Source organism: Talaromyces stipitatus, genomic scaffold (genome assembly GCF_000003125.1).
Source record: "Talaromyces stipitatus ATCC 10500 scf_1105507295527 genomic scaffold, whole genome shotgun sequence".
In the NCBI taxonomy this organism is placed as follows: Eukaryota; Fungi; Ascomycota; class Eurotiomycetes; order Eurotiales; family Trichocomaceae; genus Talaromyces; species Talaromyces stipitatus.
Window position 1 is genome coordinate 1,396,506 of NW_002990114.1, and position 23,082 is coordinate 1,419,587.

A 23,082-nucleotide genomic window follows, 5' to 3' on the forward strand; every position below is an offset into this window, starting at 1 on the left:
GCACGGGACACGGTTAAGCCCTAAGCGAGCCCTAAGCTAGGCTGTTTACGGAGGTCACGTGTTATGTCTACTGTCGGAAATGGAGTTCCGCTTCAAGATTCAAGTGAAAAACATTTCAGAATTCATGATTTCTATTTTCTAGCTATATCATACTATCTATTTCTTCTGTTCCGGTATCTGAGTCACCAATTCACCTTTCTCCACCGCCGATCTCAAATTCTCCAACACCAGCAACTCCATCTCCTTTTGCGTTTCGAAGGTCATCGTACCGATATGCGGCAGCAAAAATACCTTGTCACTCTTCAACAATCCCTCTTCGACTTGAGGCTCATTTTCATAGACATCCAATCCGGCGGATCCAACCTGTATACGAGTCAGTAGGTAAGTTACTACGGTAGGAAGCAGGGCGCAGACAGACCTTTCCAGACTCAATTGCGGCGACGAGCGCTTTCTCATCGATCAACGCTCCACGCGCCGTGTTTACGATTACTACACCATCCTTCATTTTGGCCAGTTCTTTAGCACCGATAATATGCCGCGTCGAAGGGTTCAAAGCCAGGTTCAAACTGAACACATCAGAACTCGCTAGCAATTCCTCAAACGAGACGTATTTGGCGCCTTCTTCGAGTTCGGGGGATAATCTGCTGCGGTTGTGGTATTGGATTGTCATTCCGAAGCCTTTTGCGCGGTGTGCCATTTCCTTTGTATCTGTCAGCTCTGCTTCATTGCAAACTCCTTGGAGAGGGGGCAGCATACACGTCCAATACCGCCCATTCCTAGAATACCTAGTACTTTACCCTTGGGATCATGGCCCAACTTGGATTTCCCAGCCCATTGACCGGCCCGAATGGAAGTTATAGGTACATGAGCTTGGCGCAAAGCTCCAATCATGAGGAAAATGCCAACGTCTGCAGTGGCATTGTTCACGGCGACGGGCGTGCTCGAGACGGCGATACCTATTCAGACTCTTAGTACTCACATACTGCGTAGCTGCGAGAAAACGTACCAGCTTCCGTCACAACAGCAACATCGATATTATCATATCCGGCTCCATTATGAACAATATATTTCACCGACTTGGGTAGAGCAGAGACTAATTCTTTATCGAATCGGCCAGTGTATTTGGTAGAGGTATTACTGCGATATATTACCACAACATCGTCGTAATCTCCGTTTTTGCAGTTTCGTAGGAACTCTTCTCGTGTTCCGAAGGGGAATTCCTATGTAACAGTGAGCAATCTTTCACCAATTGCTGAGAGAAGGAATACCTTGAGTGTCAATCTAGAAGAAAGTTGCTCCCATTCCGGTCGTGCATGGGTGATTTCGCCGATTAGTAGAGCAGCTTGCGACCGCATGGTTGCAAGTGTGTTGCTATGTTGGAAAGGCGTTGATGCGATCTGGTCTTGTGCATTAGAGACGTGGTCTACAAGCCAGCAAATTCTGGGAAGATGATGATGTGATGTAACAAGAAAAAAAAAAGATACTCACGTGAATGCAATGTAAATCAGGAAAATTAGAAGAGTTATGTGTATTAATATAATTTACGAAAAGTCCGAAATAACGAATTGACTTGATTTACTCTCTTAATACTTTATATTGTACAATGACTGACCGACTTACCCCTTCAGTCCCTCAGTACATTCCTCCTAATTCCACAAGATCAATATCTTACACGGCAAATGAAGCTGATTCAGTGCTGTTCTGGCCAATATCCACCAGGTCTCAATATATTGAGTAATCGAGCAATAGCCGACCCCCACGTCAGCAGAAAGAGTCAATTGCCGGCTACGTTTTGCCCCTCATTCGGATTTCTCTCCGCGCTTGGGTTTCCGAGTATACGTTCATCAGAAGATGACTACCTATACAATACAGTCATTTACCGGCTAAAAATGGAGATGTGAAGAATGTCTTGTGGTTTGGTCTGTAGGTGGGGTAATATGGTTTACTCAGATTGAGTGATATAATTGACAAGATCTCCCTATTTTCACTTCCGGGGAACAGATTCACCATATACATTCGAAATATTCAGCTTGCATTCTAAAACCGAACAGCTTATAGAGAGACATAGCTCATACTGAGCATCTCAAAATGACGACAACAACAAAATCCAAAGCTCTTATTCTCCACGGCGCCAAAGACCTGCGCTTAGTATGTCTTCTCATGCTTCATAAACTACACAAGCTAACTGTACAGGAAACACGCGACACCCCAGTTCCCACTGGAAATGAAGTCCAACTCGCCATCCGCGCAACAGGCCTCTGCGGCTCTGATCTACACTACTATATCCACGGCCGCAACGGCGACTTCGTTGTCCAACGACCCATGGCCCTCGGCCACGAATCAAGCGGTCTCGTAACCGCTACAGGACCAGACGTCAAAACCCTTCGGGTTGGTGACCGCGTCGCTCTCGAAGTCGGCTTGCCATGCCGGAAATGCCTGTATTGTGCCTCTGATCGATACAATCTCTGTGCCAATATGAGATTCAGATCAAGCGCAAAGACGTTCCCGCATTTGGACGGGACGTTGATGCAATTCACGAATCATCCCGAGGATATGTGTCACAAGCTACCAGATTCGGTGTCGTATGCGGGTGGTGCGCTTGCGGAGCCGTTGGCTGTGTGTTTACATGCGATTCGTCGTTCGCATCCACCTACGAAAGAAGAGGCGGAGCTCGCGAGATCGTTGGGTGAAGAGAGTGCAGCAATGGTGTTTGGTGCTGGTGCAATTGGGTTGTTGATGGCGGCTGCATTGGCGACGTCTCAGCATTTCTCGTCTATTATCATTGCGGATATTGATGCTAGACGGTTGAAGGTTGCAGAATCTTTGGGTTTGGGGCTCAAGACGCATCTTATTGAACGTTCAGCTACGACGCCGCCGGCAAAGGATGCGCCGCAAGAGGAGCAGACGGCGTATGCGATGAAAACTGCTCGAGAGACGGCGGATAAAATCAAGAAGACGCATAATATTCCTAATGGATTTGCGAGAGTGTATGAGTGTACCGGTGTGCCGCCGTGTATTCAAGCTGGTATATATGCTGCTGCGGCGGGCGGTGTTTTGGTGCAGGTTGGTATGGGTGCGCCTATTTTGACGCTTCATCATGGTGCCGCTATGTTGAGAGAAGTGGATATTATCGGTGTGTTCCGATACGACAAGTACGCATATCCCGCGGCGATTGAGCTGCTGGAAAAGGAGGCTTTTAAGAGGGTGGAAGACAAGATTGTGACGCATAGAGTTGATTTGTCTGTGGAAGGGCAGGGTGAGCGAGCGTTCACGCTGGCTGCGAAGGGTGTTGATGAAGAGGGTGTTGCAGTTGTAAAGGTCCTGATTGAGTCTTCATTTTGATTCCTACATTCTGCCGTTCGATTATATCCATTCCATTTCATAGGTACATAGATGCATAGGTAATAGCAAAAGTATTGATCTATTTCAACCCACCGGCCAACAACAAACTCTGTCCCGTCATATACCCCGTCGTAACCAACATTGTAACCACATTAGCAACTTCTTCCGGCACACCCAATCTTCCCAAGGGGATAGTCTCCGTCAACCCCGGGAACGCAGCACCATTAGGAATCATACCCGTATCCCCAATCATGGCGGGAGCAACATCATTGACGCTGATGTTGTATTCTGCCAATCGAGTGGACAGGTTGCGCATCATACCTGAAATGCCCCCTTTTGAAGCTGCATAATCTGTCCAAAGTCAACACAGAAACTCATTCATGAGGAAGATAGGGGAAGACTCACGACATCCATTAATCCCCCCTCCCTGCGCCGCAATAGAAGACATAAACACAATTCTCCCCCATCTCTGATTCCGCATATACTCCACACATCCCTTCGTCAAAATAAACGATGCCCTCAAATTCACATTAATCGTATAATCGAACTCTTCAAGGTCAATATCCCATATCTGCGGGATACGTTTACCATATCCTGCGTTTGAGATGAGGATATCAGGTCTGTGGCCGTGCTGGGCGTCGATTTCGGAGAACATTTTGTCAATGTCTTCTGCTTTGCCGACGTCGACTTTGTGGATTGAGATTCTGATGTCCTTGTTGAGGGAGTGGAGGTCAATGGTGAGGGATTGGATGTTGGGGAGGCTGGACATGTAGGTTAGGGCTAGATGGGTGCCTTTGGAGGCTAGTTGGCGGGCACATGCTGCTCCGATTCTGTATTTATTAGTACACATTCAGAACAAAGCCTTTCTGTTCTATCGTATTGTGAGTATTCTAGAGAACATACCCTCCAGAAGCGCCAGTGATGAGGGCTAATCGGCCCTTGATGTCGTTTAGTTGTGACATGATGCTGCAATAGCCCTTGGTAATGATATGTACAACCCGACAGACCGCAAGATGGGGTACGCTTCTGATATAAAGATTTAGGCTAATCCGTATGACTACTTCGTATCAATCGGTCTATGAACCGGACTTACTCCGAGTGGGGTAAATACTGGAATAGCCGATACCATACAGTATTTATTAGCAGAGCGTAAGCTCTGCTAGTATAGTGACTACTCAGATATACAGTAGAACCTGGCTATAACGATTGGAAGGCCACTCCACATTTCTACTGATACCAGCTTGGGTGACTTTAATATGGGACTGAAGAGCATCCAATTTGTTAATACCAAATTAGATGAATATATAGGAGGTAGCCTTCATCCCTAAATTGAACTCACTTCTGGATATATGGGCTCAGGCCATGAGAGGCCTTTGGTCGTTATAACCAGGTTCTACTGTACACTTAAAAGAACAAACTCGTAGACATGGAATCTCCAGTCCAAAGTGGCATCTGCCATATCTGCTGTGGCTGATGCTGCTCAGCAGAGTACACCCCACCGTTGTCCTCCAAACTACCCTCAAAGCCTAGAATACCAGCTGTCATCTGATCTCCCGATACATAATCGCCGACAGCACCCAGGTCCAGCCAGGAAAAGTCATTAGCCGGGTTGAAATGTGTTGATTGCTGATGGTGATGGGTTTGGTGTGGGGATTGATGTGCATGTTGATGAGGAGGGTGTTGTTGGTGTTGGTGGGAGGCTCCCACTCCTATACCTGCTGTCCCGGGAGACAGTGAATTGTTAGCAAGACTGGTGATGGAGAGTTCGTTGCGGCGACGGGATTCGGATGATGCTACGGATACCGATGAGCGAGGTTTCCATAGCATTTCGAGTAATCGCGCATATCGTGAGCCCATGTCGTCTGGACCCGCGCTGGCGCGGTGTAATGTCTCTGTTGTGCGTGATACTAGTTCACGAACTTCAAGCTCTTCTTTGGGTGACATAACGCCAAATGAACGTGCCTGAAATCTTAGCATAGGTCATGGAGAGAAAGACGTCTGACTTACCTTGTACAAAAATACAGCAGCATAAATGCTATATAAATAGTATCGAAGCGGCATGAAGCGTAAATGATCCTCCGGATTCACCAGACTGACAAGTATATGTAGATACGACTTTGCCGCATCAAGTGACTCATATATAAAGCGTGCATCGGGCATGGTCGCCACGTTGCTAAAGGTCGCCCGTAAATGCTCCTTTTGATGATGCTGATCCGCTGTCTTTGGTTTGCGCACAATCGCTTGAGATATAGCCGCTTGGAAGGCAAAGGCATTGGTATATAGTCGTAGGTACTCATAAGACATTTGTAAAGTGAGTTTGATGTTGGGCGAGCCTATGTCATTCCATTCTGTCAGTTGATGTCTTCTTTGTCTGTGGAGAATCTCACATTGGAACCCTCCCCATGTCTGATTCCATCTGTGTATTGCAGTGCGAAAATCATCGGCATATTTGATATAATCACCCATAAGCATCATCTGGTTGCTTGACCGCATTCCCGAATACAGAATCTCATGCACATTACTGTACAACTGCGTCAACTCCAATGTAGCCTGGATGATCTTGGCGTAATCCTCATCCCCTTCCTTGGCTGGCAGTAAAGAAGGAAAATCCCGACTCACAAATCCAGACATTGGTCCTGGTCCACGAGACCAAAAGGCTCGTCCGATTCTGACCGATATCAACCTGTCCGTAATGTAGCATGAAGTCCAGGCGAGACGTTTTCGTGCATCGCAGTCCTCACCGACTGGATCGCCTCGAAATGAAGTACGATCCAAACCCATGAAATAACCCGAGCGTAGGGCGAGACCAACATGCATCCAAGCAGCACGGTCTTCTTCACCTCTTCCGACACGCTCGATTTTTGGACGGAGGCCTTGTGGTTCCCATTCTGCTAACAGAATCAGTGCTTCGACTGCCTCCACATCACAATCAGTACCAGCTGCAATGCTTGCAATGAGTTCGTGCATATATTTCGAGCAGTACTCATGAATATGAGGCATATCAAGCAGATCCTTGGACGCTATTGTGAGCACGGCGGTAAGTAAGTTTTTCTCATTCGAGGCAAATGCGTTGAGCGTCTCACGCTCAAAATACCGTCGCGGGACAAGTGGTTGATAAGGATGGAAATGTACTTGGTAACGCTTGATCAGATTGAAAATCAGCTCTGGATCCAGTGACCCATTTTTGACGAGTTCGTATGTCGCAATTCCAGAAGCAACGGGTGCGTGAGAGGGTACGCCCATAGTGTCCTTTTCGTGGGGGAATACGTTAAGAGGCCTTTGTTGCGTTGCGCTTTCTGTGGAGTGGTGAAACTCTTCAGTCTCTTCTCCTCGCTTCGCAATTCCAGTCAGACATTGCCATGCATCAGAGGGGTTTCGGGGCACGGCCGAATCAATTGCGCTATCAGAGCTAACTGCAGATTCGTTGCCGTCAATTTCACGTTCTTGATCTTGATCATGAACATCAGTAGTAACAGTTTCAGCCGGTTTGCTGGCCTGGTTCACATAGAGGTCGGCAATTGGATATCCAGGTGCCGAAAATGACGCCCTGTTGGTGTTATGCTCTTGATAGTCCGAGACGGAAGATCGATTTTCAGGCGTCTTTTGTGCTGAAGCTTCATCTTCTTTGGATGCTGTAACACTTTTGCTTTTGCGTATTCGTCGTCCACCTCTGTTAGAGGTCCCCAGTATACACTCCCGGCCTTCACGCACACACCTCTGACAGGGTGGAGTTCCTGGATTGCCGCCACTATCCCTACAGTCGCTATTAGTATTCCATCGGTAATTTGACAGATCGGCTAATACAATCACAAGGAGTCGGCCGATTAAACTCACAGATCACAACGTGACTTTCGCTGTCTACAGAATAGGCATGCTCGCGAGACGCGTTGTCCCGGGCCGAGTTTCCTGTGCTGTCTGGAGACCGGCTCTGTCTGTATCTTTACAGGGCCCATTTTCTCTATCGGCTATATGCCACCAAGTGAATGGCTAGCCTGTTAGTGGGTTTTAAAGGGTCACTCAGGCGGATTTTTTTTTTTCATGATCCGAGTCGTCTGACTGCAAACTGTCAGATGAGACCATATCGTTGACAGCTCATCTACAGCCAAAACGATGGATGATGAATTAGTATACCAGAGTCAAGAAAAGAACATAGTTTGAAGGTTAGGCTCGTGACTTGCGAGGCCAAAGAGCGGTCGTGCCAACTGTAGGCTGATTATGTAAAGGTTTTCCATCGAGATTAACGTTTAAGCTAGCTTAACTAGCCGTCCCCATACGCCATACTATTCAAGAGTCATACAGCTACTCGTTATGTAAGCATTGTAACTAGACTAACTATGTACGACATATTAGCGATAATGCATATACTAGACCGAATTGCAATTTCGAGAAATTTTCTGGAGAAGACTACGTACCAGTATATGGAGAACGTACGAGAGAGTGAAAAATATGTGGGAGAAGTCAATAGCCGATGCGGAGAAGCGTCGGCTATTGATAGGTCGGCCCCTCATTCTTTTATCCGTGTCGAGTAATTTCGTCACCTGATTCTTTTTACTCGTATACAAGACGAGAACGAGTCTTACGCCTCGGTGTGATTATTCAATTGAGAGATTGGTCGTTGAACGAATTCCTGGTTTGACGTACTCAGAGAGCTTCATATTCGCATTGTGATTTGCTCATTGGCGTTGGTGCGGGACATATTCGCTATGGCGTCTCTCTTTTCTATAGAAGGCAGAACTGCCTTGGTCACAGGAGGAACACGGGGCATAGGTCAAGCAATGGCCATTGCACTCGCCGAAGCTGGCGCAGACATTGTTCTAGTTCAGGTATGACATTGCGCCAAAACGCTCAGTCACAGCTCTAACACAAAAACTAGAGACACGAGTCGAATACTGCTACACGCGACGAAATTACTAAACTTGGCCGGAAAGCTGTGATACATGTGGCTGAGCTATCGGACCGAGAGGCTGTGAAAAAGATCATCCCTACACTTGTGCAACAGGGTGTACAACCAGACATTTTGCTCAATTGCGCGGGAATCCAAAAGAGACATCCTAGTGAGAAGTTTCCCGATGAGGACTGGGATGAGGTGGGTTAACTTTAGAGCCAGTGGTTTACACAACGAACGGAATACTAACACTCTCCGGTTAAAGGTCATCAACGTTAACCTGACATCGGTTTTCACACTCGCCCGCGAATTTGGTGCCAATCTACTATCCAGAGGCGCCTCCGAATTTCCGAGCGGTCGAAGAGGCTCCGTGATCAATGTAGCCTCCTTACTGTCGTTCCAAGGAGGTATCACCGTCCCAGCATATGCAGCATCCAAGGGAGGAGTGGCACAGTTGACTAAAGCTTTATCGAACGAGTGGGTCGCCAAGGGTATCAATGTCAACGCCATTGCACCTGGTTATATTGACACGGACATGAACGTTGCCCTGATTAACGATGCGAACCGCAATGCCGGTATCATGGCTCGAATCCCTGCTGGTCGATGGGGAAAGCCCGAGGATTTCAAGGGTGTGGTTGTCTTCTTGGCTAGTCCGGCTAGTAGTTATGTGTCTGGAGAAATAATCACCGTTGACGGAGGCTGGATGGGTCGATAGGAAGTCGTGAGGACATTCTTGTACATCTTTGACAGCGAGTCAATCTGATCCACATTTTACAGAGTAGATATAGTAGTCTTCTATCCCAGACAGTGGATGAAACATAGAAAAATCCCTTGCTGACCGCCAAGCCCTTGAAACATTGATTTGATTGGTGGATTAGAAAAGGCTGCCGCCGAGCCCTTCTGACCAATCAAAGCGGCTGTTTCTAGGCTCTTTCTTCGACCGGAATAACCTCAACCAATCCTCCCTCGTCCTGATTCTAGACCTGATACTGGCTGTTTCATCTCTTCATCCCTACAAAAGAACATGCAACGGTCCTATTGTCCATGCCAACCCCTTGATGGGTCAATCGGCTCCTTGCCGCCTGCATCGATTGGCCCAGCGCTTCGTTTGGTTCGCCTTGATTGAAACAAACAACAATATCGAATGGCAGTGTGGCTTCCTCCATCATGATCTATACACTATTGACCACGATTCACGGCCGAGACCCGAATGATCAGACGATATCAGGTTTATGCATGTCAGTCTGAACGATTGAGTCAACTTTTACCAGCGTCTTTATATGATTGATGACCCCAACCACCTATCCACTATTGTCATGTCTTTTTCTTTCTATTCGCGCCTAGCTTTCGCTTCTCTGTATAAACTATTGATTTTATTATCCATCTGCTGGCTGGCTTTCGGCATCCTCTCATTTATTTGATTCTATTGCGTATAGGCAAGTCAGAGCCGGTCTCATCTGCGTAACAGGACCATCATATTTTTGTTGCGGTGACCTACATTTATCGTCTCCCTTGATCTTCGGTGAACAAGTCTCTTTATTTGACATCATTTTACTGAATGCGTCAATAGCCATCGCAGTCGACTATTGCACTCTTTGCTACTACAACATCTCGCTCCACAGCACGTGCTATTCATCGACCGTGTCTGCGCGCCGCGTGTCATATCTTCCAGGCTTATTGACTGGATACAGCGAATTTCAATTGTTAAGCAATATACTTCTCTCTACCAACTCATCCAACGCTCTCGTCCTTCGTTCATTCTCCACGCACATTCGAAAACAGACATCCGTCGAGAATGTCGACATCATAAAGCATCTGCAGTGGACGACTTGCTTTTTAAACTTTTCCAATAAGATTCAATCTTTTTGTTCTAACCTGTCTACGTGCAAGATTGATTTAATCGCTTGACGTTTCCAATCTTGATTGCTTCGTGTGAACCGCATCTCCGCATTCCTCACTGTTACCATCACCACCACGCATTCCAGCCTGTACGCATTCGGAAGGTCTCAAGATCCATCCATATCGAGCAATCTTGATTGTTGACATCTGTGAGTCCAATACTCCTGAATATTTCTTTGTGAAGAACGAATATGCCGTCATATTGTTGCTCATGTACTGACGTGGTGACGTAGATATGTCCTTACCAAAATTTACAGCAATCTTTGATAAAAAACACACACAAACACATACACAGAGCATATCTAGGAGTGAAAGAAGTGACACGTTGTTTGCATTGACTGGTATTCGGTGACGGAAGTCCGATGAGTTCCTCCTCTTCGGGGCCTGACGGCCAACCTTACAGCACCAACTATACCTATATTTATGAATATTCAAGAGGCTTGAGCGGCGTGGACGTACCTCTAGATGTGCTCGTTACTCGAATTATCTGCGGTACCTTGGGTATCGTCGCAGTGACGGTGTTTACCTGTCGAATGGTAGAGTTGGGTAATGCGTACCTTCGTCACATCAGCTGTCTTTCGGCGACACCGCGACAACAATACTTTTGGAGCTTAGATGGCGGAGGAATATGGCCATCGATAAAGAAACACATGATACACTCCCCTTTGTTTCGAAAAAGGCACCACCGGGAATTTCAGCTCTCGTCTGCAGTGAATATGGGAGTACTGCCGTCCCGATTACACACAATCCTCATTACAGTTTACATCCTCAGCCAAATTTCATATTGTACTATACTCAGCTATTCCGCCAACGAGAAAGCGGCGCTCGTTGCAGAACTCCGTGGCCGTTCAGGAACCCTGGCTGTGCTGAATATGATACCCCTTTTCCTTTTCGCAGGACGCAACAACGTGCTCATCTGGCTTCTCGGAGTCAGCTTCGACACATACAATACATTCCATCGCTGGCTTGGTCGGATCATCGTGACCGAGGCTCTTGTACATACAGCAGCATGGTTCGTCAATGCAGTTAACGAACAAAGTCTCTCGGACGCAATCAACCGAATTCGGGATACACCTTTCTTTGGTTGGGGCGCTGTTGGCACCGTCGCGATGGCTTTCCTCATTATTCATTCTCCATCTCCCATACGACACGCATTTTATGAAACATTTTTGCATTTACATCAGTTTGCTGCGCTATTATCGGTGGTTGGCATCTATTTTCATTTGCATTTGGATTCTTTACCTCAACTTCCGTGGATATATCTGATTATATCCATCTGGATATTTGAAAGATGTCTGAGATGGTATCGTCGGTTTGCAATCAATTTTAACCTCAGAGGTGGCGGTACTACGATGGTCGTTATCAAAGCTCTTCCTGGAGAAGCATGTCGGGTGACTTTCCACCTTCCACACCGCATCAACGTCAAACCCGGCAGCCATGTCTATGCATTCTTTCCAACCATAGCTTTGTGGATGTCCCATCCTTTTTCTGTTGCGTGGGTTGATCCTAGCACCTGCGTCACGCCGTCTAGTCACCCAACAGCAGCATGGATGGAAACATACAATCCTTACGACAGGAAGAACCTCAACGATAAACTGGGTCTATCAGACTTGGAAAAGCAAGATTTCATGATCAATGAGCTACGTCACGGCAGCAAGCAAAAGACTTCCTTGTCGCTAGTCATCGCCGCACGAACCGGCATGACGCGCAAACTCTACAACAAAGCCCTAAAATGCCCCAACAATACCCTACGAACATACGGCTTCATCGAGGGACCCTACAACTCCGGCACATGTGCAATGGGCAGTTATGGCACTGTAATCCTCTTCTCCGGCGGCGCAGGAATAACACACCACATGTTGCATGTCCGTGACCTCCTTCTCCGCGCCGAAGAAGGTTGCGTAGCCACCCAACGCATTTACCTAATATGGTCCATCCGGTCCACGGAAGCCCTAAACTGGGTGCGCGAATGGATGGATGCAATCCTCCAACTCCCCAATCGTAGACAACTCCTAATCATCAAACTATTCATTTCGAAGCCGAAAACGCAACACGAAATCAAATCGCCCAGCGAAACGGTGCAGATGTTCCCCGGACGGTGTAGACCGAGTGTCGTGCTTGAAGAGGCGCTTTTGACGAGGGTTGGGGCCACGATCGTTTCTGTTTGTGGACCTGGTGCGTTTACGGATGAAGTTAGGGCTGCGACGAGGGAGTGTATGGGACGCGGTATGAGTTTAAATTTTGTAGAGGAGTCTTTTACTTGGTAATATTTCTATTCTTGCTTTTCTCTTCTCTTCGTCTTATCTCTTGTTATAAGAAGCTTTTTAGACCTTTTAGAGGCATTTTTAGATACACTAGATATTGCATTTCTCTTTCTTCTTGGCTATATCCGAAAACATTTTTCTTGTTAGTTCCTTCTAGGCTTCCCCCCATAGATGGGTGCGATGCCTATTACACATTGATCCATATATGTGTCGGACTGCCGTGAGGTACCTATTGTAGCAGAGAACAGAACCACAAATACCAATTCGATTGATAGCATACATCAAATCAGAACCCGAAAATGGTAAATCTCAACCCGAAAAGAGAAGCCAAAACTTGGCTATACAACATGAAATTGTTGAAATTTATTCGTCTATAAATTTTCATTATCCACATCCCCATTTTCTCCTTCTGAGTCCTCATCTTCATCATCGATCATTTCAACTAATAAATTCCCTCCACGGCCAATCCGCTCTCGCACTGAGCCGCCAGCTTCGACTTCATAGACTGTTCGGGGCATGGGCGAGACAAGACGGAAACCATATTTATGCTCGAATCCAACCGGTTCTGTCGCTGTAGCTTCCTTCTCATCCTCATCACCTTCACCACCGGTCAAAACCTCATAGCATTCCACAAAAGCATAAACTTCCTCCAAATCCGCGTCGGGGGCAAACTTTCGAATCACGCGCTCTCCAGAAGGTAATCGAATACTAACCCTGATCGCATTCGTGTTATCTTCAGCAGGTTCTGGGCCAAGATTCTGCGCACGCCAGCGTTTCCATTGTTGGAGATCGGCGGCTCGTTTTTCTGCGGCCGCTAGACGGGCAGCTGCTTCTTCTTCAGCGCGTTGTCGGGCGGCTTCCGCTTCGCGTCTTTGGCGAGCTCGTTCACGGTCTTGGGCTAGGGAACGTTCGTAGGCGGAGTCCTGTTCTTGGCGTAGGGTGCGTGAAGCTTGTTGTTCTGTGCGCCGGGCTCGGACACGGTCGAGTGGTTCTTTGTTTTGGGAGATTGCGGTACGTAGTTTTGTGAGGAATTCGGATGGGTTTGTGTTCCCCGGTATTCGGCCGATGATGGACATAGCATTTGAGCCGGCGTTGGGCGTGTGCACGATCACGGAGGCGAAGGGGAATTTAGTGCAGCGGAGTGAGTTTGCAACCTGATAAGCTTCAGAGTCTTGAACGTTACCTCCCCATAGTAGGATTTGATTGTTTGGATCGTTGATGTATTCGACTACCTGTCTGAATAGTAGGGTCTCCCTAACCCAGGTATTCGTTTCGTCATGTTCCGGTGACAGGAGCACAACGACGAGGAACTTCAATTCTTGATGCGCCTTTTCCAACGCCATGTTGTATCCATTCTCGAGAAATGGTAGAGAATGACTGCCGTATTCCTCCTCAAACTCTCGTATAAATCTAGCAGCGGTATCTTTCGGTGCCAACGCTCTTCGACCACTGGTAGTGAAATTTCGTTGTTGCAGCGGGGATGAACTCGTCGTGATGTTCAGCCATCGTGGTAGGAAAGGGAACAATGTCCCAAATAGCCGGAACGAGTTGTATAGTAAACGGTAAAGAAGATTAAGAGGAGAAAAGAGTAAACTCAAAATAAATGGTGGTCGAAATGCCGGCTGATCCTCCGGCTGAGTGTCAATGCGAGGCGCAGGTTCAAGTCCGCCGGGTCGAGATGACGATGTCGATGAGGAGGCACGCGGAGGCAGATCGTCAATGTCGTACATGAGGTTCTGTGTGCGGCGGATCTCTTGTGGTGCATTCAATGCGGCGCGGGCTTCTTCGACGGGATCCGGGCCTTCACCGTCGAAGAATTTGGAGATTGCAATCTTGTTTGCGTCAGCTTGCTGTCAGTACAACGAAATAGATAGACGACAAGTTACCTGAACATTCCATTGTGATCGTTGCAGTAATGGAACAGCGGCATCTGGTTCCTGACCGGTGACATTCATATACGTCTGAAGAGCTTCTTGTTGTGTCGAAGAAAGCTCTCCAATGTCCGCGCTTCCGTCCTGTGAGGACATCCTGGCTATCAAGACCGCCTGGGGCGATGTCCCATATGCAGACAAATATCCTGTAAGTCTCAGGATCACACAGCAGACGAGTATATCAGCTTATTGAGTTGTCGAGAACAGTGTCCAGTGTCGAGTAGCATGCGGCTTCGGACAGAAAGAGACAGCTCGAGGCGTGTGGTTTGGCCAGCTGGCCCGTGCACTATGACGATTATCCTGGATAGTCCAGCCTTACTTAGAGAATTCAAGTAGCTACAATGATTATTGTCTATGCTTGCTATTGTATACTGCAGATTCCACGGTAAGGTCCTCACAATTACACAAGTGTATAACATACCTAGGTACCAGACATATTATTTCATGGCGTACACCAGGATCATATATATATCCGGATACGTAGTCCGTACACCCTCAATGAACTAACTCTCAGGAGTCGTATATATCCTAGGTTCCCAATTTGTGTCAGTACTAGGTAGCACATCAGACCGAACTAAAAGCCAAGTAACGACTCGTACGTAGCTTATGATCTGTCCTGAATCCTGATATGTGTCAGCTTAACAGCGTTTCACGACACTTGCTGAGTTGATTACTGAGTGGCCCACTCCGCCGATAGTCCCTAAGTCTGTCCCCCACCGCGACGCCATTCCTCCTTCATCCATGCCCGCTTCATCAAGACGCCAGGACAGCTGTCTTGCTGCTGCGCATTCGTCGTCATTCGACGTCTGGCAGGATTTTGCCGAAGATTATAGGAAACTTTTGGTATAGTTGCCTGCGTCTATATTGGATGACGGGATTCCGCTCTTTGCCTGAACAAAGCCCGCTCGAAACTCGACTTCCCGCCCTTTCGAAACAAGAAGGAATGCGGCTTTCTTTCGCCTCAACTGTTTTTCATTTCGTCCACACGCCGATTCAATGGGGAGCGCCTGGCGCTAACTGTTGGCGCCGATAAATAATCAATTCAGCCATGGCTTCGACGGCGAAATCGGGGCTCGATGATTCCCGCCGCAATCTGGGATCGCCAAAACTCAGAGGACGAGGTGCGTTATTCGTGATGGACCAGCGTGGTATGCTTTTGGATCATGCTGATAGATGTTGCTTCGGAAGAGAACGCAAAAGATACCTTGTGTCGAAACGTGACTATATACGGAAAATGCCGATATGAAGATAAGGGTATGCCAGCACTGTTGTGTCCGGAAGTTGGATAGCAATTGATTGGAATTTCACGCTAGGTTGCGCGTTTAACCATGATCCTCTGAAACTGCAGAATCAGAATCAAAACGACAGGTTAGATCTACCGAGGCTTCGGCAATAATTAACGAGTTGAGCATCGAGGAACACAGCTGACATGGATCTTCTCTAATCAAAAGGAAGGGATTGAACGTCGACTCACCCAGTTTTACGCCGACGACGCTCGCTGCGAATGGATCGACGCCGAAGAAACAAAATACCATATCCCCCAAAGCCGTGAGCGCCGCTCCATTTCTCCCGAAAGGTTCGATGCCCTCATATTATCGTTTGAAAGCTCACCTGCTGATTGATTAAAGGCCCGAGCTCCAGTGCACAATCCGCTCGCTCAGATGCAGGAAGCTCGGAGTGGTCTGTAGCTGAGATTCAAGACTTTGTGCCTCAAGGGTTTGATGGTGGTCAAGTGGTAAGTTCCTTCCTCGTCTGGACTTAAGTCCGCATCTGTCCTATGACCGTCACAACCACAACCTCAACCTAACCTCAACCTCTTCTCTTCTTCTCTCTCTTCGATCTCTGCTATATTTCTTTGTATTCATCTACAAACACGCTGGTCAGAATGGATTACGGGTTAGATGAGTTGCCTATAAATTTAGACGCTCGTGCCAATCCGTTTCAACCTCGTGTTGTCCAGCGTTCAATTTCCCTTCCTTTTGCTTTGTCTCCTCATTCATCATCCACCCCACATCGCTTGATCGCATCGGAAGAGGATGTCTCCCCTGTTTATCCTCGTCATGTCTCTTACCCCGTTCAGTGCTGTCCTGCTTGGTTGTCACCAGGGCATGAAATCGATCATCATGTTTGTCTGTCATTTACATCTAAGGCTCCACCTCTAACAGCGCTTATAGGTTCCCCTTCAAGGCAACGGAAACGGCGTTCTAAGTCCAGCACCTCCTTATGATCCTTTCGTGACACAACAAAGTTCCATAGCAGGCGGCTCTGCAGTCGCACCTCATCCTGTTCCAGGAAACCCTTATTCGCACGATGCAGCGGCCGCGGTCGCTGCTTCAATGGGTAGTGCCTTCTTCGCAGGGCAAACAGGATTCCAACAGCCAGTGCAGTATCATCTTTACGCACCCATTGGCCCCCACAGTTCAAACATTACCGGGTATCAACGAAATGTTCACGACCTTTTTCTACCTAATGATTTCAGAGAAGAATTACAGAAGAAAGCTGGTGCGACTCTGCAAACACTACCGAGTGAGTTTCTTCTTAAATTCGAAGATTCGAAGATTCGAACAAACATTTACTAATCAGCTGCTATAGATTCATCCTTACCAGCACACGTGGACTATTTCCACTCCCTGGTCCCGTTGGACCTGAACCATCAGAAGAATGCAGCGATTTTTGGATTCCCGAGCTGGGTATACAAAGCTCAGTCGAATAAAGACGGCAACTTCTATGTTTTGCGCAGACTGGAGGGATTTCGCTTGACGAATGAAAAGGCCATAAGATCGGTTCAGGCGTGGAAAAGAATTACCAACGGCAGTGTTGTTACGGTTCACGATGCGTTCACCACACGTGTGTTTCAAGATAGCTCGTTGATTTTCGTCATGGACTACCATCCACTATCCAAAACCTTGGCGGAACAACATCTTGGAGCGGGGAATCGCTATACAACACGCAGTAACGCGCACATCCCGGAACAAATTATGTGGAGTTACGTCACACAGATTGCATCGGCATTGAAAGCAATCCATAGTAGTGGCCTCGCAGCAAGGGTAATCGATGCCAGCAAAATTCTGCTTACAGGCAAGAATCGCATCCGGTTGAATGCATGTGCGATTATGGATGTAGTACAGCACGACACACAACGATCTATACAGGATCTCCAGCTTCAAGATTTGGTCAACTTCGGCCAACTGATGCTGAATCTTGGTGTTAGTGCAGCTGGCACTATTGGAAGCCCGAATAAAGCAATGGAGCATTTCACTCGTGCTTATAGTCCTCAGCTTAAGAATTCCGTGTTTTGGCTGTTGAATGGTCTACAGAAAGATCAGGAACGCAGCATTGACATATTTATCAGCGGAATTTCATCTCAGTTGATCTCTACATTCGACTCGGCCTTACAAATGGATGATCAACTCACTTCGGATTTGAGCCGAGAGCTCGAAAATGGGCGACTGGTGCGACTTATGACGAAAATGAATTTCGTCAACGAAAGACCCGAGTATGAACACGACCGTCAGTGGTCCGAAAACGGAGAGCGGTATTTCCTCAAACTATTCCGGGATTATGTGTTCCATCAAGTGGACGCCCAGAACAATGCGGTGGTGGACCTTGGACATGTACTGAACTGTCTGAACAAACTCGATGCAGGTACGGAAGAGAAAGTGACGTTGATCAGTCGAGACGAGCAGAGCTGCTTTGTTGTTAGTTACAAAGAACTGAAGAAAGCTCTTGAATCTTCTTTTCAAGCGTTGCTGAAGCCAGCCCGACGACTGCACTAATGTCGTCAGTGCCGTCTTGGAAGTATATGGAATCAAAAAACAAGTCGACTGTCGTTTGCAGCTGACATAAAGCTGAGTATCAATGTTTTGGGTAGACGACTGCAGCGATGACAGTTGGAGTATGATGAAAATTCAGGAGGGCAATTATCTTGTCTGAGGTATAATAGAGAAGTATATGGTACGGAGAATCATTTCGATGTGTTAGGAAATTACAAATGTCAGAGAGAATATCATATCATTCCAATCCATCAATCATCCATTTCATTATGATCAAATTTCCTGACACGATGATCTTATTCTTCTTGCTGCACAAATGGATTGGCGATTTCTTCAGTCCCATCTGCCGGCGAAATAAGGACTAGAAGTGTACCACGAGCAACGATCAATCCCAGTGAACGTGTAGTCTCATTTCCAGATTCATCTGTCACCTGTAAGTTAACACACTCTAGCAAGGAACACGAGAAAGGACATATCAAACATACCACGCATCTTCTCCTTGACATCGTCCAGAACAAGGTTCATTAACTGATCATATCCCTTCAGAATACCACTGACTAGATAACTCATTAGCTTCCACCCGTTGAGATACAAGAGACAAAAGACAAACCTTCTCGCCCACCATTAAACTTCACATTAACCTCCTTATCCATGTACTTGGTCAAATCTAGGATATTTTCCTTTTTGGGCTTTTCTTGTTGGTTGTCGCCATGTCCTCGGTCTCGTGCACCGCCACCTTCTCTACCGCCTCCTCTGTGGGTGGAACCGCCGCCCCGACGGTCACCGCCTCCGCCGCCGCGAGGGCCCCGATTACCACCACCACGGAATGAGCCTCGTTCTGACATTGTATCTGGCTTGGGAAAGCCCTGGAGAGTGTCGGGTCGATAAGATAGAGTGACTTTCTCCGGACCCTTGGCAATTATTCTCCCTTGTCGATTCTTCTCGTTTTTTCAGTCGCGGGCCCACTGATAGGTCCAAATATAAAAACGCTTGTGACCTCTCGAAGTTAGCGTTATCGCCCTTGAGCGGTGAGCTTTTCAGTTTCTGTCGTGATTTTTGAAGAGGCCTTTTTTGGCCCTATGGTAGCCAGGTGGCAGAGCTAGTGTTGATTTTGCACACACACACACGCGCAAATTAAGGATGGTACTTAAAACCCTTCTCTCCCCGCGCAGCCTGAGGACTAGTGCAACAGATAAGAAAAGAACCCGGTGAAATGACGAAATTGAGAAACGAGCGACACACACAATACCCTTGTAAAGTGGTCAATGGGGGTGGCTTATGCGCTGGAATCGAGCGAGGGGTGATTTGAGTGGAAAGAGTAAAGCACGAAATCAGGTGTGGTCGTTGAGCTGTTGATACGTTAAGCTGGGACTGTTATGTACGGTAATAATACAGCCGCTATCCAGTAATTTGTTTTTATATTTGTAATTAATTGGACTAATCGCGTATTTGGTATTATGTTACGCAGCCATATTACTGTAACCATCTCGGTGTGCGCAGCCAATCAGCGATAGACAGCGGAATGTCCCGGCGGAAACTGAAAGAGTCACGCTCCGCTCTTTGATATCTTCATCTGTTGTTGGACTCGGAGATGACCAGATGATGTTCTTTACATTTTCCTGATAAAATACATGCCTGCAAGAAGCTTTTCCTACGAAGAGATGGCATGTCAAGCAAGTCAAGCGCAGAAGGAGGGAGAAAATAGCGCATATCGTCGGTCAGTCCTGATCCACCCCTTCTCTCGTTGATTTCCGATCCGCCCGCTCTAGACAAGATAGTTGACACACCACCCTCCGGTCTATTATCAATTTCTCAAGCCTAACGATGCAGGTCGGCCTGTCGGGAAGCTGTCTTATCATTCTCATCCATGTCACACTGTCTGTGTTGGTGCATTTGTTGATAGAAAGCTACCGGCTTCTGGAGCGACGTCCATGGCAAATACTTGTACATGAACTGAGCACGTAGTCGTAGAGTACGTAGCATATAGCAAAATGACTATGCATGCCTTCTTGCATGAGAAACAAACATATCAGCGAGCGTGCGGGAATTTTCCCGCCAAGTCCAAGTAATTGGCCCTAAGAGGCAGTCCCGGCCGGCATCGCAACTCTTCCTCCGAACCTCCACCCCCTCCAGACTTTCCACCAGTTTTTGTCTTTTGTCTCGTTTCAGCCTTTCTCTCTTTAATTTGCAAGTTGCATCCCAGCACTTTCATGATTGATTTATCTCCCCGTTTGAAGAAAAAGTCAAAGGTACACTATCCTTCTCTAGGCTCAGGCATAATCGACTAGCCGCCGTCTTTCCCGGGTGACTCCTCTCGCACTTCTTTCCATCTCACTGCAGATCACATCCGCCGTATACTTTCTACACGCTTATTCCGCTATTCGACTCTCATCACATGGCCGGTCAATAGTCCTAATCGTCCGACAATCAGGTCGATTTATTTTTTGTCTTCCCTTGCTGTACATTTTCAAAGCACGACATCCATGGAGTCGCGAACGGTGACGGCGGAACTCCCGTCCAACAAACGCCCACGGTCCCCTTCGGGCGACTTCTCGCCAAACGTTTCAAAGATGCCCAAAACACAATCAAATTCTCTACATATAAATTATCTTGCTCGCCAGTATCCGGATAATCTGCCTCTGGTCTCAACAGACGATAGTCTACCGAACATCCTGCGCTTAATAGGAGAATACGACGGTGTCTTGCAACGACATGAGAGTATCGCTGGCAACCTCGGCGCATGTCCTCTGGGGCCGATTCTCATGAAGCGATTCGAGCGCTTGTTCGAGGGTCCACCGCGGGTACTCAAATCCAATGGCAAGGAAGGCACCAACGTCACTTGGTTGGATGTCGTGGAGTTTGCGAAGAATAAACCGGAACAGTTCAATCTGGAGAAGACTCGAAATGGAGTTCGCGTGTGTCAGTTTTATACGAAGCAATGCAGGGTGGAGATATCGGAGGAGGATTATGTGTTGATTGCGTCTGGGATGCCGCAGAAGCTTATACCGCCTCAGCCTATTGATGAGGACGAGGAGAAGGAGGTGGGTGTGTTGGAGATTTTGGAGAAGAATCTTCAGCAGATCACTGCTATGGCAGATTCGGGTGAGTTGTGTCCTGAATATGTTGTGGATTGAGACTGATTTGTATAGCCGCCGCGCGCGCAAGACAATTGAGTTATCGTCTAAAGAGCCGTCGCAATGCTATCGTTACTCGCCGCGAGAATGATCGAAATAAATATTCCCAGAGCCCTCCGCTACATGAACATGGCAACACGGAAACTACAGTCAATGGAACTGGCTTCGCCAACCCTCCGTCTCCACCAGGTGGTTTCGTTGCTGTCAATGCGGGCAGGCCAGCTGAGACTACTGACGAGCATCCTCTTTCGACGCAATTTATGCTCAATCACCCCAATACTGATAATATTACAATAATAAACGGCACTAACATCAAAGGTGCCTCACCAACGACTCGAGCAGAACTTCTAAAAAAGTTTCTCACAACCGCGGATCGGGCAGGCCGTGGGCCGCCGGAGAACGAAAGCGCGGCTTCATTGACCAGACAGTCTTCGCGCGCAGGGCCGCGAAGATCGGATGCGACTGAGCTACCTCCTGTTGTGTTCAACAATTCGACAGGCACGGTAGCGATCCCAAATACTCCGCCGTCTTTACTTCCCCAGCCAAAGTCGGTCAACCACCACGAACGGGATGACGGCGGTCCCTACAAACTAGAGATGGTAGCGCGCATGGAGGACCTCCAACGAGGAGAACGAATTTTACCGCCATGTGATCGATGTCGGCGGTTGCATATGGATTGCTTGAAAAACTTGACAGCATGCATGGGCTGTACCAAGAAGCATGCCAAGTGTTCGTGGAAGGATGTCAAGGAAGAGGAATTGCGAGATCTGCAACCTCGCAGTCAACCGCGGGCACATGTCGAAGAACAGCGGGAGTTTGCTCGACCCGCTGCTCCTGATAACAACAACCACCAAGATGAGCATGGCACAGACCATACTCATCCACTGCAGAGTAACACTGTATATCCTTCCCACGACAGTCACACTGATCCGCACGCCAACCCGCACAATGCTTTAGTGCTAGTACAATCCGAACCACCATCTCATCCATATAGCCAACATCAAGCAACAGCTCCTCGACGAGCAAATAGCGAAATCCACAATCTCATGCTCAACCATGACCAACACCCGGATAGTCACCATCAACATCTCCCTCATATCCAACAACATCAACCTCAACAACCTCAACAACCTCAACAACATCATCATCACGACCGTCGAACCTCATTCCACCATCGCAATATCCTGCATGAAAATAACGCCAATAATAATCTTAATAATCACCTCCGAAATAGTCATCACCGCAACAACGAGACGGATAACGATCCGGATGCGAATTCGAGATTGATGCAGGCGATTAAAGATACAGTTGACCATCATAATACGAGGGTACAAGTTGGTCGAGAGAAGCACATACGAGATGGTGAATAGTAACTTTTTTTTAACTATCTAATTTCTGGTTTTTCTGCTGGATATATTTGCGGCATAGTTATGGATTGTGGGTTATGCATTCTGTTTAGTCATTTGTTAATGTATGATACCATGATCGTTGGTGGTTTTTTATTTTTTTTCTAGCTTTTCCAGCTGATTTCCTTTCAGGCATATATAAAAGGAGCTGTATTTAATCGTTTCTCGTGATGTTCTTCTCAATATCATGATATTGATACTTTGACAACCAATCGGAATACAGACAAAGCTTATCTTCCCCCCGCACGACGATTTCTGGAGAAAATCCGGAGTATCTACAGTAGTTTAACTTCATCCAGTCTGACAGCAAGACACTGATTCAGTATTCCCGGAAATACTAGCAATTATATTTCCGATGTATAAGCTACTTTTTAAGAGATAATTGGAACAAAATGACCAGTCACAGCCATGAATTGATCGGATATATGAATGAGGGGTAATTCCGAAT

At 47.2% G+C, this 23,082-nt stretch overlaps 10 protein-coding genes across 10 annotated transcripts, besides 1 other annotated feature; 5 read left to right on the forward strand and 5 right to left on the reverse strand.

Moving 5' to 3' along the window:
- Positions 1–156: 156 nt before the first annotated feature.
- TSTA_085570 (hydroxyisocaproate dehydrogenase, putative) lies at positions 157–1,355 on the reverse strand (the record flags this gene model as incomplete). Its single annotated transcript, XM_002478244.1, has 5 exons — positions 157–363; positions 419–700; positions 757–956; positions 1,007–1,220; positions 1,269–1,355. The coding sequence occupies 5 exons, from the start codon at positions 1,353–1,355 to the stop codon at positions 157–159; spliced, it is 990 nt and encodes a 329-aa protein (XP_002478289.1).
- Positions 1,356–2,088: 733 nt separating this feature from the next.
- TSTA_085580 (zinc-dependent alcohol dehydrogenase, putative) lies at positions 2,089–3,342 on the forward strand (the record flags this gene model as incomplete). The annotated part of the gene is made up of 2 exons (XM_002478245.1): positions 2,089–2,148; positions 2,194–3,342. 2 exons carry the CDS (start codon positions 2,089–2,091, stop codon positions 3,340–3,342), a joined length of 1,209 nt encoding a protein of 402 aa, XP_002478290.1.
- Positions 3,343–3,421: 79 nt separating this feature from the next.
- On the reverse strand, positions 3,422–4,304 carry TSTA_085590 (3-ketoacyl-acyl carrier protein reductase, putative; the record flags this gene model as incomplete). The annotated part of the gene is made up of 3 exons (XM_002478246.1): positions 3,422–3,693; positions 3,748–4,172; positions 4,246–4,304. The coding sequence occupies 3 exons, from the start codon at positions 4,302–4,304 to the stop codon at positions 3,422–3,424; spliced, it is 756 nt and encodes a 251-aa protein (XP_002478291.1).
- A 442-nt stretch (positions 4,305–4,746) lies between these two features.
- TSTA_085600 (C6 transcription factor, putative) lies at positions 4,747–7,295 on the reverse strand (the record flags this gene model as incomplete). The annotated part of the gene is made up of 3 exons (XM_002478247.1): positions 4,747–5,304; positions 5,350–7,096; positions 7,177–7,295. 3 exons carry the CDS (start codon positions 7,293–7,295, stop codon positions 4,747–4,749), a joined length of 2,424 nt encoding a protein of 807 aa, XP_002478292.1.
- Positions 7,296–8,045: 750 nt separating this feature from the next.
- Positions 8,046–8,942, forward strand: TSTA_085610 (2-deoxy-D-gluconate 3-dehydrogenase, putative; the record flags this gene model as incomplete). Its single annotated transcript, XM_002478248.1, has 3 exons — positions 8,046–8,165; positions 8,216–8,428; positions 8,493–8,942. The coding sequence occupies 3 exons, from the start codon at positions 8,046–8,048 to the stop codon at positions 8,940–8,942; spliced, it is 783 nt and encodes a 260-aa protein (XP_002478293.1).
- Positions 8,943–11,478: 2,536 nt separating this feature from the next.
- On the forward strand, positions 11,479–12,454 carry TSTA_085620 (uncharacterized protein; the record flags this gene model as incomplete). Its single annotated transcript, XM_002478249.1, has 2 exons — positions 11,479–12,352; positions 12,444–12,454. 2 exons carry the CDS (start codon positions 11,479–11,481, stop codon positions 12,452–12,454), a joined length of 885 nt encoding a protein of 294 aa, XP_002478294.1.
- Positions 12,455–12,761: 307 nt separating this feature from the next.
- Positions 12,762–14,417, reverse strand: TSTA_085630 (UBX domain protein; the record flags this gene model as incomplete). The annotated part of the gene is made up of 2 exons (XM_002478250.1): positions 12,762–14,222; positions 14,277–14,417. 2 exons carry the CDS (start codon positions 14,415–14,417, stop codon positions 12,762–12,764), a joined length of 1,602 nt encoding a protein of 533 aa, XP_002478295.1.
- Positions 14,418–15,369: 952 nt separating this feature from the next.
- On the forward strand, positions 15,370–18,097 carry TSTA_085640 (poly(A)-binding protein-dependent poly(A) ribonuclease, putative; the record flags this gene model as incomplete). The annotated part of the gene is made up of 7 exons (XM_002478251.1): positions 15,370–15,442; positions 15,510–15,575; positions 15,635–15,689; positions 15,773–15,897; positions 15,950–16,056; positions 16,496–16,847; positions 16,914–18,097. The coding sequence occupies 7 exons, from the start codon at positions 15,370–15,372 to the stop codon at positions 18,095–18,097; spliced, it is 1,962 nt and encodes a 653-aa protein (XP_002478296.1).
- Positions 18,098–18,390: 293 nt separating this feature from the next.
- TSTA_085650 (small nuclear ribonucleoprotein (LSM7), putative) lies at positions 18,391–18,939 on the reverse strand (the record flags this gene model as incomplete). The annotated part of the gene is made up of 3 exons (XM_002478252.1): positions 18,391–18,518; positions 18,580–18,651; positions 18,705–18,939. The coding sequence occupies 3 exons, from the start codon at positions 18,937–18,939 to the stop codon at positions 18,391–18,393; spliced, it is 435 nt and encodes a 144-aa protein (XP_002478297.1).
- Positions 18,940–20,577: 1,638 nt separating this feature from the next.
- On the forward strand, positions 20,578–22,598 carry TSTA_085660 (C6 finger domain protein, putative; the record flags this gene model as incomplete). Its single annotated transcript, XM_002478253.1, has 2 exons — positions 20,578–21,196; positions 21,244–22,598. The coding sequence occupies 2 exons, from the start codon at positions 20,578–20,580 to the stop codon at positions 22,596–22,598; spliced, it is 1,974 nt and encodes a 657-aa protein (XP_002478298.1).
- Positions 22,282–22,386: a microsatellite.
- Positions 22,599–23,082: the final 484 nt, after the last annotated feature.